The sequence below is a fragment of the Myotis brandtii genome, unplaced genomic scaffold (genome assembly GCF_000412655.1).
Source record: "Myotis brandtii unplaced genomic scaffold, ASM41265v1 scaffold1084, whole genome shotgun sequence".
NCBI lineage: Eukaryota > Metazoa > Chordata > Mammalia > Chiroptera > Vespertilionidae > Myotis > Myotis brandtii.
In genome coordinates, this window is record NW_005353690.1 from 25,533 (window position 1) to 39,341 (window position 13,809).

The following is a 13,809-nucleotide window of genomic DNA, read 5'->3' on the forward strand; positions in this document are numbered from 1 at the left end:
CATGTTGGGGCGGGGGGGGGGGGGGGGGGGGGGGTCCCTTGGCCTGGTCAGCGATCGGGGCCATCTCGCCCTGTCCCAATTGGGGCTGATTGGGGCCCGCTGGGAGGGGGTTGGGGGAGGGACCGTGGGAGGTTGGCGGGCCGCTGAAGGTTGGCTGTGGGAGTGCACTGAGCACCAGGGGGCAGCTCCTGCATTGAGCGTCTGCCCCCTGGTGGTCAGTGCGTGTCATAGCTACTGGCCGGTCATCTGGTTGTCCAGTCATCCAGTCGTAATGGTCACTTAGGCTTTTAGATATATAGATATATAGATAATTTACTTATTATTAAATTTAGCTATTTTCTGTATTCAACACTTTCTAATAAATTTACAAAGTTGTGCAGCTGTCACCACAGTTTAGTTTTAGAACATTTTCTTCACCCCAGTAAGCTCTCTCATGCCCATTTACAGTTAATCCCCACTCCCACCCCAGCCTTAGGCAACCACGTATCTACTTTCTGTCTAAATCTAGTTGCCTTTTCTGGGTAGTTCATAGAAATGGAATTATACGATCTGAGGCCTTTTGTGTCTGGCTTCCTTCACTTTAATTTTCTTCTAGTTTTTTCTATGTTGTAGCATATATCAGAACTTTATTTCTTTTTATTGCTGAATTGTATTGCATGGTATGGAAATATAATGTTTTGTTTATCCATTCACCAGTAGATGGACATTTGTTTGTTTCCACTCTTGCTATTATGAATAATGATGCTGTGAGCATTCCTGTGCTCGTCTTTGTGTGGACATATGCTTAATGGCTTCTTAATTGGCCCTCTTGCTTCTGTTCTTGTCCCTGTTCAATCTGTTCTATACACTGTAGCTAGAGTGATCTTTTGAAAATGTCAGTCTGATTGTGTTATTACCCTGCTTAAATCCTTCAGTAGTTCCCAGTCTGCCTCGGGATCAAGTTCAAACTCCTTAACTTGAAGGGCTTACTAAGAGTATTCAAAACCTAATTCTCTTTCCATCTTCTCTCACTAAGCCCCCTGTCCAGCTTCCTGCTTCAGCCATTCTTTTATTCATTCATATTGGTCCATTCATTTATTTAACCATTTATTCAGTTAACCAGGCTTATTGAGGCTCTGGGGATAACATAGTAGACAGGATAGCCACATCCTTGCTTTCATGGAGCTTTCTTTCTAGTGTGAAAGGCAGGCTGTAAGCAAGAAAGCATCAGATAGTGGTAAGTGCCATAAAGAAAATGAAAAATGATGATATGATAGAACTGAGGGAGGATTACTCAAATCTTCTAACCTGAGTGTTCCTCAGAGCCTGTGCCCTATTGCCAACTGCCTATTTGTTATTCCTTCCTCTTGGAGTACTCTTATCCTACTCCTCTTCCTAACTCCTATTCAGCCTTCCCAGCCCCATGCCCAGCCACACTCCCAAAGCCTACCTAGATGCCCCACCCATTATGCTTTCTGAGTACTTCATCACAGACCATCTGTCTTGAGTAGCACGCTTCATATTATATTTAAACTAGAGACCTGGTGCACGAGATTTGTGCACTGGGGAGTGGGGGGTCCCTCAGCCCGGCCTGCACCCTCTTGCAGTCCAGGAGCCCTTGGGGGATGTCAGACTAACTGAGGGAGCAGGCCTAGGCTGGTAGTCGTACATCCTTAGGGCTGCGCGGAGGCGGGAGAGGCTCCTGCCACTGCTGCTGTGCTCACCACCCGTGAGCCTGGCTTCTGGCTGAGTGGCGCTCCCTCTGTGGGAGCGCACTGACCACCAGGGGGCAGCTCCTGCGTTGACCACTGGTCTGCCCCCTGGTGGTCAGTGTGCATCATAGTGACCGGTTGTTCCGCCATTTGGTCGATTTGCATATTAGCCTTTTATTATATAGGATGTCTAATGATTTCCTGTTTCTTCTTTACTTTAAGCAACTTGGTAATTGCTGAGTACCTAAAGTCTAGCTTAGTTCCTGGCACATAGTTGGTGCATAATAAGATCTGTTGAAGACTGATTGTGGTTAGTCTTGAACAGGAGGGAGGACCAGACCATTTCCTTTGGGACTGGAGGGAAGGAAGGAGCTAAGGCACATTGCATACATACATTAATTTGTAGGATTGGGGGAAGCAAGTAGAAGGAGTTCTGATGGCTTGCATTTTCTCAGAGGTTACCATTTAGTGCACAGTATAAAATGAGGAGAAGTTATTTATAATGAGCAATTAGCAGTGCATTAGAAGAAATAAAAAGTAGTGCTGTGGGGTGCATCTTGAAATCTTAAAACTGTTCTTACTTGCTTTTAGTTTTATAGCTATTAGATTTAGCCTAATTTCTTTAGGCCATTCATTATGTATTGATATGGATGATTAAATTACTTGGATGCTGTTGTACTGCTCTCTTTCTTGCTCTTTTATAATTGATTTTATTTTGATGTTGCTTTTTCAGCTTTCGGAAAATGTGATTGATCGTATGAAGGAAACATCTCCATCAGGCTCGAAGTCTCACCGATATTCTGGTGCTTATGGTGCCTCAGGTATTTCAGAACTTTAATATTAGAATTTTTTTGGTAGACAAATTAGAAGTCGTAAAAATTCATTTGATAATCAAGATCTTTGGCCCGTCTCTCTTTTGTTATTTGGATGTTCTGCTTTTTCTAGGGAATATTAGACATCAGGATCAGGGTTTCTTTTAAAGTGTTTTGAACTAAAAGTAGAAGAGTCTGATTTCAAACAGTGTTTTGGAAATTTTTTTTTCTCGTTCAGTTCCTGAACCCTCTGTTAGTCTTTGGAAGATTATTTCATTATCTTTTTTTTGTGTAAAGTGGATTACTTACAGAGATATTAGAGATTGAATAGTAAATATTTATTAAAAAAATCAATTTAGAAAGTACTGATTTACTGTTTCCAAATTGTGAACTATCTCCCATGGGTTTATTTTCTAATACATTTATTTTCTAAGTTTATAAACAGTCTATTTCTTTATAGTCAGTCTTAATTATTGATGAAAATATGGTGTTAAATGAAGTAAATAGGGAATTTTAAGCCTCATTTTATCTGTGGATCATGCAGGATAAGTGAGTATTTCTCTTTCCTTTCCTTTCCCCTACCTGATCCATCTGCTCATCCAGATAATATTTATTGAGCACCTGCTGTGTGTGGCACTGTTCTTGTTGCCCAATCCAATGAATGGACATGTGGTTTATTGATGAAGTGGCAATGAGAAAATAGTCAGGATGGTTAATTGTGGACTAAATGAGAATTTTCTGTGTTAATAAACACAGAATAAGGAGTTGTGTGGTAAATCTGGCTACAGACTGAAATACATTGAGAAAAGTGAGATGCTGTCCAAATGCCATTCACTTTTCATAGTCATAAGTCGTAACCATGAATTCAGCTTCTGATGTGTTTACAGCAGAAGGTACCAAGATAGAGAAGAAATAGTTCCTGCCCCTTTGAAACTTCTCGTTTAGTGGGAGCATTAGGAAGGCTTTACAGTTCATTAATGTTGGATAGAACGTGACCACTCCCTCCTGGCTAGAAACCTCTTCTTTGGCTTCTGGGCTGCACTCTGGTTTTTCTCTCCCCTCACTTGCATCCTTAGTCTAGCCTCCTTTGCTGATTTCCACTAAGTAATCTCACCTTTTGAATAATTATGTAGATGCTGTGACTCCCCAAATTCCACCCAGCTTTGACCTCTCCATGCAACTCAACTGAGACATCTACCCACTTGAAGTCTCCACTTGGAGATCTTCCACTTAATCTAGCCAAAGCTCCCCCCGCTCCTTTTTTTTTTTTTTCCTTTCCACAGTTCTCTCTGTCTTTCCCAGTGAATGGTACAGGTAGTCAAGCCCCAAACTGGGGTTCATCCTGTTTCCTCTGTTACTTCTGACATAGCTAGTCTTGTCAACGCATCTCCAGAACATGCTGAATAGTGCTTTCACACCTGTCTCCACTGTCGCAGCTCCAGTCCAGGTAACCAGCTTCTCTTTACCTGTCTTCTGCAGAGGCCTCTTCACTGGCCTCCTGCTTCCACTCTCGTGTCCTTAAGCTTTGCCTTGCACACAGGGGCCTTGGCAGTCTTTAAAAAAACAAAACTAGTTCATGTCTCATCCCAGTGGTGGAACGCAGTGGTACATAGAATATAATTTTAACTACTTTCTTTGGCTTCTGAGACACACCATGACTTGTCTTTTTCTGTTTTTCCAACATCACCTTGATATATGGATATTGTTAAAATTGGGATTTGATCTGAAATATAATTTGTTCTAGGTAGATTTTTTTTTACCTAATGTGTTAAGGAGATAGGATGATGATAATGAAATGCTGATAAATATTACTTAAATAGTGTTTATTACATGCCAGCTACTCTGCTAAGTCTGATATATCTTATCTCATTTAGTCCTTATAACCCTTTGAGGAAGGTGCTTGTTATTAACCCATTTACATAGAAGGAAACTGAAACTTGAAGTGATTGTCTTGCTCACAGACATACAGCTGGTAAGCAATGGAGGTGGTAGTTGAATTCAGTCTGTTAGACTCCAGAGCAAATGCTGTTAAATGTTAACCACTCTGTTTTATTGTAATTTCAATGACACCTTGCTCCCTTTGTAGAAGGGATGTGACAGAAACTAGTTGGAGGGGAAGAGCTGCCTTGTAGTGATGTTCTGCTTGAGTTCAGGAAAAAACCTTCTATCTATAAGTGATTGTTGATGCTCATAGCTTTTTTGTTGTTGTTGTATTGGTTTTTCATTCAATAGTGACTCAAGTGATTGTTGATGCTCATAGCTTTGTTGTTGTTGTTGTTGTATTGGTTTTTCATTCAATAGTGACTTGAAGGAGAGAAAGTGTTTTCCTTCTTGGTTGGCTTCTTAATCTGACCCTTGAGAGAGTGGATATGGGTGGGGAGGCTTTCTGTAAATGCTCATGGTGTGGCCTGCAGAGCATGGCCCTGGCATTGTGACCATCTGGCTGTACTGAGGAATCCACCCCTTCCCTTTGCTGGGTTTGACATGACTGATGGACTCTTTGGTTCATGACCAGCCTGGGCACTGAACACTCTTTGAGTACCACCTTGTATTCTGTTGGTCAGGCTAGAACTGCACTGTAAATGCTAGCCACTGGTCACCTGTGGCCTTAAGATTTAAATTAAAGTTAGTTAAAATGAAATAAAATAATTTTAGCTGCTCACTTGCACTGGTCACATTTCAGTGCTCAGTAAACCCGTGTGGCTAGTGGCTACCATATTGGGCAAGTGCAGGTACAGGACATTTTCATCGTCACAGGTAGCTCTATTGCACAGCTCTAGTCTAGACTGCATCAGTGCTCGGCAGTGTGACCTTCATCGGATGGTTTTAATGATGTGGTGACTGAGGTTATGGAGCTAGATGGCTTTGTGTGTTTGTGAATCTTGTTTTCTGCCTTTTCCACATCCCAGCTCCCCCAGGATTGTGGGTGAGTGGAAACACCAAGGAAGATTTCCCTCAGGTGTACTATCTTCACCTCAGTCTTTAGCACAGCTTCCTAACTGCATGTCACAAGTGTGCTGGAGGTATTGATTCCTTAGACTCAGAGTCGCTGGGGAACACCTGTGTACCCTCATGTGTCAGATAAATTCCATCTGCACCACGTGAAAAAGACTCAACAAAACTAATAGTGCAGGTTCTTTGACTACATTTCTCTCACCCTTTCCAACCCAGCCCTAGAAAAGAATGAAGATGTGCCGTGCTATTTTGATCTTGCCTTTAGGATAAGAATGCAATTAGACTACAATTGTGTAAATTAATAAAGAAAGATTTCTTCTTCCTCAGAATAAAAAAAATGTGTATAAAAGTAGAAAGTCTCAAAGTTTGTTCTCCTCAGTATTTGTCTCATTTGGGGGTCTTGTTAGTACTCAATAATAGATTTCTTAAGATGTATGATTTATATGTGTTACAGAATAATATTTTAAGTCTACAAAAATACATTGATAAAAATGTCACTAACCTTTTCTACATTTTTCAGTGTCAAGTGAATTATATAGTAAATGTGAATTGAAATTCTAATATTTATCAAAATGCTTTCTTCCTCACAAAACTGTAATTCATATCAGCCCTCGGCTATTCATATGTGTGAATATAGGGCAGTGGATTTGATGGAGGGAGATTCCTAGAATTTATTATATAGGAACCAACTTTTGTCATATATATAGTTTTAAGAATATAATTTATTCTGTAAGAAAGTGAGTTACTCTAAAGAGTTTACTGAAACTATTTTTTTGCCAAACCTTGAACCAGATCAATGACTCGTTGCAATAAGTATTTGCATGTTCAGGCAAAATAATATACTGTGTGACACATGGCAGATTGTAATGCCACTTTAATAAATGAATGTGCTCTAAAGAAATTAACTGTGTCCTTGCTGCCTCAGATTCTTTGCTGTGTAATGTGTTATCTCAACTATATTGGTTTGCTTTTATAATAGGGAATTTTTTTTTCTTTTGGCTGTCATAGGATATAGTTATAATCTTACCTTTTCATTAACATCTTGCCATCTTTTGATTTTACTTATTTATTTTTAATTTTTATTGAATTTATTGAGGTGACATTGGTTAATAAAATTATATAGGTTTTAGATGTACAATTCTATAATACATCATCGGTATATTATATTGTGTGTTCACCACCCCGAGTCAAGTCTCCTCCCTCTTCTACTTTCCCCCACCCCCTTTCCCTCTGGTAATCACCATACTGTTGTCTGTGTCTGTGAGTTTTTGTCTTTCTTTTTTTTCTTGGTCCCTTCTCCTTTTTCACCGAGCCCCACAACCCTCCTCCCCTGTGACAGCTATCAATCTGAATCTATGAGTCTGACAGCTGTCTGTCTGTTCTCCGTATTTATGAGTCTGTTTCTATTTTGTTTGTTAGTTTATTTTTTCATTAGATTCCACACATAAGTGAAATCATATGGTATTTGATTTCTTTGACTGACTTAATTTCACTTAGTGTAATACTCTCCAGGTCCATCCATGCTGTCACAAAAGGTAAGATATCCTTCTTTTTTTTATGCCAAGTGATATCCCATTGTGTAGATGCACCACAGCTTTATTATCCACTCATCTTCTGATGGACACTTGGGCTGCATCCAAATCTTGGCTATTTTAAATATCACTGCAATGAACATAGGGATGCATGTATTATTACAAGTCAGTGTTTCCAGGTTTCGAGGATGTATTTTCAGAAGTGGGCTCACTGGGTCATAGCAGCTCTTTAAGGTTCATTTAGACATAACACTGTAGGGAGAGGTCACCGTAAATAAGCTGTGCTTGTTCCTTTGACTTGAGTTACAAGAACTGAAGGAAGTGGTGGTATCAAGGTTTTTAACTTAATAATCTGAAAATTTGTTGATGCCAGTGTCTCAACTCTCCACTTATTTTTGTGTGCGTAATAGATAATTTGCCTGACAATTCCTAAAAGGAAGAAATATATACAATATCGATTTAAAGGTGTGATTTAAATAAAATTCTCTAGTTAGTAGTTTGTTCTGAAAAAGAAATCCATAAACACTCTACCTTTAATGGATGGTTGAACTCCTGCTGTTTGCTCCATCAGTCAACAAGTATTAGCATGCAGTGGTTTTTGACTTCAAGAGCTACTCGTTTGGTGAAAGCATATTTAACATTATTGTGTAGTAAATTAAGACTAGTGTAGTACCTTTCACCTGCTTAGTTAATGTTTTTGAGTAGATTAATGAATATGTAAGTGACATAAAATATATAAGAGACCTAGCAAGTGCTTTAGGGATTCAGAGGAAGAAGGTCAAGAGCAGGGGCAGGCAGGCCATCAGGGAAAGTGGACTTGAGCCAGACCTTGAGGATAAGAGGGATGGGGGTGTTGTGTTCCTGGCAGAGGCGGTACACAGACCAGATTAATCCAGATAAAGAGTGCATGGAGGTATCTCATGGGTGGGCAAGTTGGGCAGGTTAAAGAGCTTACTTTTATACTGTGGGGCCCAGTGGCTACTGAGCAAGTTTGTTTAATTTTAGGATGCAAGTTTAAAAAGTTGCATTTGTTGCTACTTTTTAAATATACTCAGATATTAATAACTTTTTTTTTCATACTCACCCGAGGATATGTTTATTGATTTTAGAGAGAGAGGGGCCGGGGAGAGAAACACCGATGTTAGAGAAAAACACTATTCGGTTGCCTCCCAACCTCGGTATGTGTCCTGACCAGGAAATTGAATCCACGATGCTCCAACCAACTCCACCAGGGCTTAGTGACATTTTTATAGCCCAAAATGCAGTGCTGATTTTCTCATTGATATTTTTATATTTAACAAACTAATGGTAAGAATATGTTTTCACCACAGTACTACGTAAAACCATTTTCATGAATAAAATAAGCAACCCCGTAAGCATTTTTATTTGACCATAATTGGCTCTATAGCAAAAAAATGGTTGCCCTTAACTGTTTGAGGCTGTGTATGGTACAACCTACGATTCCTGAGCAGGGAGGTGAAATGATACCAGTGGGCTTTGGAAGGATCATGTACAGGATGAGTTGGGAAGCACAGGCAGGGAAGACAGAGGCCACATGATCGAGGGAGAAGTGGCAGAGGCACAGAAGTGCCGAGTGGATTTGGTGACAGAGGCCACATGGCTTGTTAGTGGCAGTCCCTGACTCACACTTCAGTCCTTTCTTTCCTGGGCCAGGGCACTTTCCTCTGTGCCATTTGACTCATCACTCTTTTTGTGGTATTTAATTTTGAGAAACCAGCACACACTTAAACTCACCTTATTTTAAAATTGAGAAGAGAGCATAGGAAACTTTAAAAAATGGAACAACGGATCATTGACAATGAGGTAAATATTCCACGGACTTTTGGCTGGTGAAAGGGGAGTCATGCAGAGAAGGAAAGGCTGCGGCAGTGGAGGGGAGGAAAGGAATTATGGAGAGAGCAGCTTCGCAGGTTCTGAAATGCTAGTGTCACACTCAGTGGTTCTGTGACTTAGAGCTTGGATTTCTTGGTTGACTGATTGACCACTGGCCTCAGATGCTTATTACACCTTCAGAGGCCCCTGTGCTGTGACTACTGTAGCATAATTTACTTTCCATTAGTGCTTCCAAGTCGAATGAAATCAAGTGGGTCAGAGATTCCCTCGCAGAGAAGGAAAGGCTGCGGCAGTGAAGGGGAGGAAAGGAATTATGGAGAGAGCAGCTTCGTAGGTTCTGAAATGCTAGTGTCACACTATCAGTAGTTCTGTGACTTAGAGCTTGTATTTCTTGGTTGACTGATTGACCACTGGCCTCAGATGCTTATTACACCTTCAGAGGCCCCTGTGCTGTGACTACTGTAGCATAATTTACTTTCCATTAGTGCTTCCAAGTCGAACGAAATCAAGTGGGTCTGAGATTCCCTGCTTGTTCCAGAGTTACTAGAAGAAGCAGCTGTTTTGCTAGGTGCGCTGCACACGTAGATCAGAAATCTAGTAATGCCATGGGTCACAGGACTCAGGAGCTGGAAGGAAGTCCCTCAGTGACCACAGGGAAAAGAGAAGCTCTATTAAAGAAACCATTTTTTGCTGTAGTAGATTCACTAAAGTGAATTGTGGGGTAGCGGATTGTATTTTCTTATAGAACAAGTGTTGTTATTGGGCATAACAATCAAGAATGTCATGGATGTCACCAATAATATATCATAAGCTACAAAGAGATAACAACTGTAAGGTAAAAATTGTATAATCATGCTTTAAGGCTTATAAAATAAAATAAAATAAAATCAGACATTGGTTATATAAGCAGCTCTAATAGATCATATAGCATAGGACAGACAATAGATAAAAATAGTATTTTTGATGTAAATGTAATATGCCATTGGTAATAATGCTTGATTAACAATATTTGTTGCCTTTCTTGACATTTGATAGACTTTGAGGGCATCGTCTGGATGGCCTAAAGATCTTAAATTGCCCAAAGGAGTTTCAAATGTGCATTTTTCTGCCGTAAGCAGAGCTATTCAGAATCAATCCATTGACCCTTCCAGCTGTCAACCAAAGAGTAGGTTATTGTTGTTGATGATGATGTTTTCCTTGTAAAAAATCATTTAAAAAAGTAGGTCTGACCCAGCATTTCATTTCTTCCCTTTACCCTGTCTCTTCTGTTTATTCAGAATTATTGGTACAGCGCTCTGTACTGGTCCAAACCTGTGCTACCAGGGAACAATGAGTGCTTTTAAGTTCCTTTTAAACCTGTTCTGCCCCCAGGGCTGCATGACGCTTTGTTGACAGCTGCCACTGCAGTTGAGTGTTCACGGAAAAGCTTTGGGAATCCATAGGGATCATTGTGGTAAGGTTCTTCAGATTGTTCCACAGAATTGCTCTGACACACTTACGACAAGAGTTCTGGTTCTGCATGCCCTCAGTCCCCTGACTGCATGGTTAATTGAAATGTGGGTTTTAATTAGCTTGCATCAAATGATTGGGGTTTAAAATTATATTACAGGGTAGTAATGATAAGTATCTCCTCATTTAAAGGTGTAAGGTGATTAGAATGTCTCACAGATTGTATGGTGGGGTGGTAGATGGCTGCTGAAAGCCCCTGTGCATTGACTCTGTTGGTGGGACTTACTTCATGCCTCCTTGCTCTCTTCTGATTGAGTTTTTTGCTGGCCCACCCTCATTGTTGCTATAGTTATGAGAGGGACATCCACAGGTCTTGCTCTGTATTTGATGAGTAGCAGCAAGGTTCTGTATTTCCAAACATGGATGTGATAGCAAAACACTGATCAGCTGCCTCCTGTACACCCTCTACCGGGGAACAAGCCTACAACCTGGGTATGTGCCCTGACTGGGAATTGAACCTGCAACCTTTGGTGCATGGGACAACACTCAACCAACTGAGCCACACCGGCCAGGGCAAGATTTGGTTTAAATAAAATTATTAAACCAGTATTTAAGATTGACAGTTCGCCAAAAACATTTTTATTGTTTTATTAATGCAACCAACTGGGCTGTGGATTCTGAAGGTTGTCCTTATAATTATTTAACTGAATTATTTCAACAAATATTCTAACCAGATACCTGCAACAACCCTCAGTTCGCTCTCCTTCATGAAACATGTTGGCAGGAGGAGCTGGCTTTCACTCGGGTGTACATGCACACTTGCAGGCATGATGTGGCTCATCAGCTCTGTTTTTTTCTGGTAGGAAAAATGAGGCTGGCTGAGCAGCTTTTGTTTAATTTTGTGGGACAACATAGATACCCATTGGGCACAATGTTTTTCTTTAATTTTTCTAAATAACATGTTGACTTCTGGGAATCTCATAAGATTGAGCTCATAAACTGCATTGGTGACATCTTTCTTTATAACATTTTTCTAAGAAGTTGCTTTAATATTCTTTCTCAGAAACTTTTTAGAGTATCTATTTTAAGATTATGGGAAGTTATAATTCTCTTTCATGATTATTTTTTGACCATTGACATATTTTGTTAGTTTGTGTAGCAAAAGACGAAGAAAAACGTGAATTGCATAATATAAAAATAATGTTTTTTTTTAATCAAACCTGGTAAACATATGAATGATAAATTGATCCTTCTAATTTTTTTTCCTGTCCTAGTAAACATTCTGCTTCTCCTGACACAGCCATTGTTTCATAACCCATGTTCATAATTTTGCAAAAATGATGAAGTAAAACTTTTTAAAGTAGTGATTTTTAAAAAATTGCTCATTATTGCTTATAGGGCTTTGAACTAAAACTTTTTAAGGCTATGTTATATATATTTTGATTGGGAATTACTGTCTTATCTCTATCCACTTAAAATTCTTACAGTTGAGTTGTCACAGAGGCCTCCCTAGTACCCCAGCCTGCAGCCTCATTCTGATGATTTCAGGAGGCCTGGTGGGCACCAGTCTAGCCAGACCCAGGATGAGGCTGCACAGCCCAATGAAATCACTACTTCCTCTTCGCCAGCAGTGATGTAGTGTGATTGCCTGCTTTCAGAAACGGGTTTCAGAGAAAATGAACCCCAGTTTCTTCAAATAGGAAATGGGAAGTCTGCAGTCGAATTACCTCTAAATAAAAGTGTGTGTGTGTGTGTGTGTGTGTGTGTGTGTGTGTGTTCGCACTGTATGTTTAGTGTTCAAAGAGCTTTTGTCACTTAATAGTTGTGTGATTCTGTGTAAGTTATCTCAGTTTCCTCCAGGATAAAATGGAATGAATAATTTCACATGGTTGCCATGGAGACTAAATGAAACATAGCAGGTGATCAATAAATGTCTCCTTTTTTTCTTCTTTTACATAGCGTCTATGTCTGTAACTTTACTGCCACCTTTCACACACTTCAGGTTGATTCTGCCAACCTTTCTGTCTACCCTCTTTGCCTTTCACTTTGTTTTCTGTGCCTTTTCCCCAACAATCATTTATTTAGACCTGGCTATGTGCCAGACACTATGCTAAGTGCTGGGGTTTCATGGATGAACAGAGCAGAGAAATGCACTGTGAGCTGGAATGGAGATACACATGTAGCATAAAGAACTGATTAGGGACTAACTCTGCCTGGGGAGGTCAGGGTAGACTTCATGAGAGAGGTGGTGGTATCTGAGCTGAATATTGAAGGACGAACAGGAGTTTCCCAATCAGACATGATGGGCTTGATGGTGGGGCATGATGGGGAGGAGGGAGGACATTTCTTGGGAGCCAAAATACTGGGTGCAGTGGTTAGAATAACAAAGGGCTTAGTGATTTTTGGATCTTATCAGAACTTTATTCTATTGACCTTGATTTCCTCTAAACTCACATGGTATTTAGTCTGTATTTTTCGCTTGGCAGCCACTACTTTCTGCATTAAAACAGTACTTATTTATGGCTATGTTATTAGCATCTTACTTTGCAGTTAGCTCCTTGAGGGTGGAATTAGACCCATTGTGACCCATATGGCATATGTCTTACCTGTAAAAGGTGCTCAAGAAACACTTGAGAGTGCAGTGAATGCATGGGAGGACCTGTGAGCACCCACCTTCTTTACAGTACTTTTGACTTCAGAGTATTGTGTTCAATGAAAGAAGCCAGTCACAAAAGATCACATTGTATGATCCCGTTTTTATGAAATATCCAGTATAAGCAAGTCATTAGAGCAGAAAGCAGATTAGTGGTTGCCTAGGGCTGGGGGTGATGGGAGTGTGGGTGGCAAAGACAGGGAGTGACTGCTGATGTACAATTCTGTACGCGTACTAAAACCATTGAACTGTACACTAGACAGATGAATTTCATGGCATATATATTTTATCTCAATAAAGGTGTTAAAATACTTTTGAAATCTTGTCAGATTTAAAAAAAATATCTTCAAATGCATGCTGTTTTTTTTTTCTATTTCCACAATATACACTTAGGGCTTTGCGTTATCTGTTTCTTATGCTGTTTTAAGATTTGGGCTTGGGGCTCAGTAGGATGTAGGTGAAGTAGAGCTTTGGGTCTTCGGTGCCCCACAGAGATGCAGGGGCATGTGGAAGGGAACCTCTGATGAGCTTATGCGAAGCCATCTCCGTCTCTGTCAAGGGAGCTCTGCGCTCAGTTATGTATTTTAATATCAGTAGAGTGGCCCTTTGGATATATTGGAAAAATATATTTTTATTTTTCAAGTTTTTGAAGAAGTTGTCTTTAGGGGAGTAATGCTTTGCTTTGTCTTAATGAAGAGAAATACAGCATTTGCAGAAATAGAGGAATGGTGCTATTTTTCTGTCATCCTCAGAATAAGAGAGGCTAGTTTGTTTTTGAGCCTGTTGAGCTTATATTCCTCATTTAACAGGTACTTTATTTTTTAATTAAAAATATTTAAAATTTATCTTTATTATTGAAAGTA

The 13,809-nt window shown here is 40.0% G+C and overlaps 1 protein-coding gene across 4 annotated transcripts in view; it reads left to right on the forward strand.

The window, feature by feature from the left end:
• The window catches only part of CHCHD3 (coiled-coil-helix-coiled-coil-helix domain containing 3), a 262,164-nt gene that overhangs the window by 9,471 nt on the left and 238,884 nt on the right, over nucleotides 1-13,809 (forward strand). For all 4 annotated transcript variants that reach the window (XM_005857201.2, XM_005857203.2, XM_005857202.2 and 1 more), the window contains exon 2: nucleotides 2,425-2,512. In XM_005857201.2, the coding sequence (XP_005857263.1) occupies nucleotides 2,425-2,512 (88 nt within the window). The remainder of the gene's footprint in view (nucleotides 1-2,424; nucleotides 2,513-13,809) is intronic.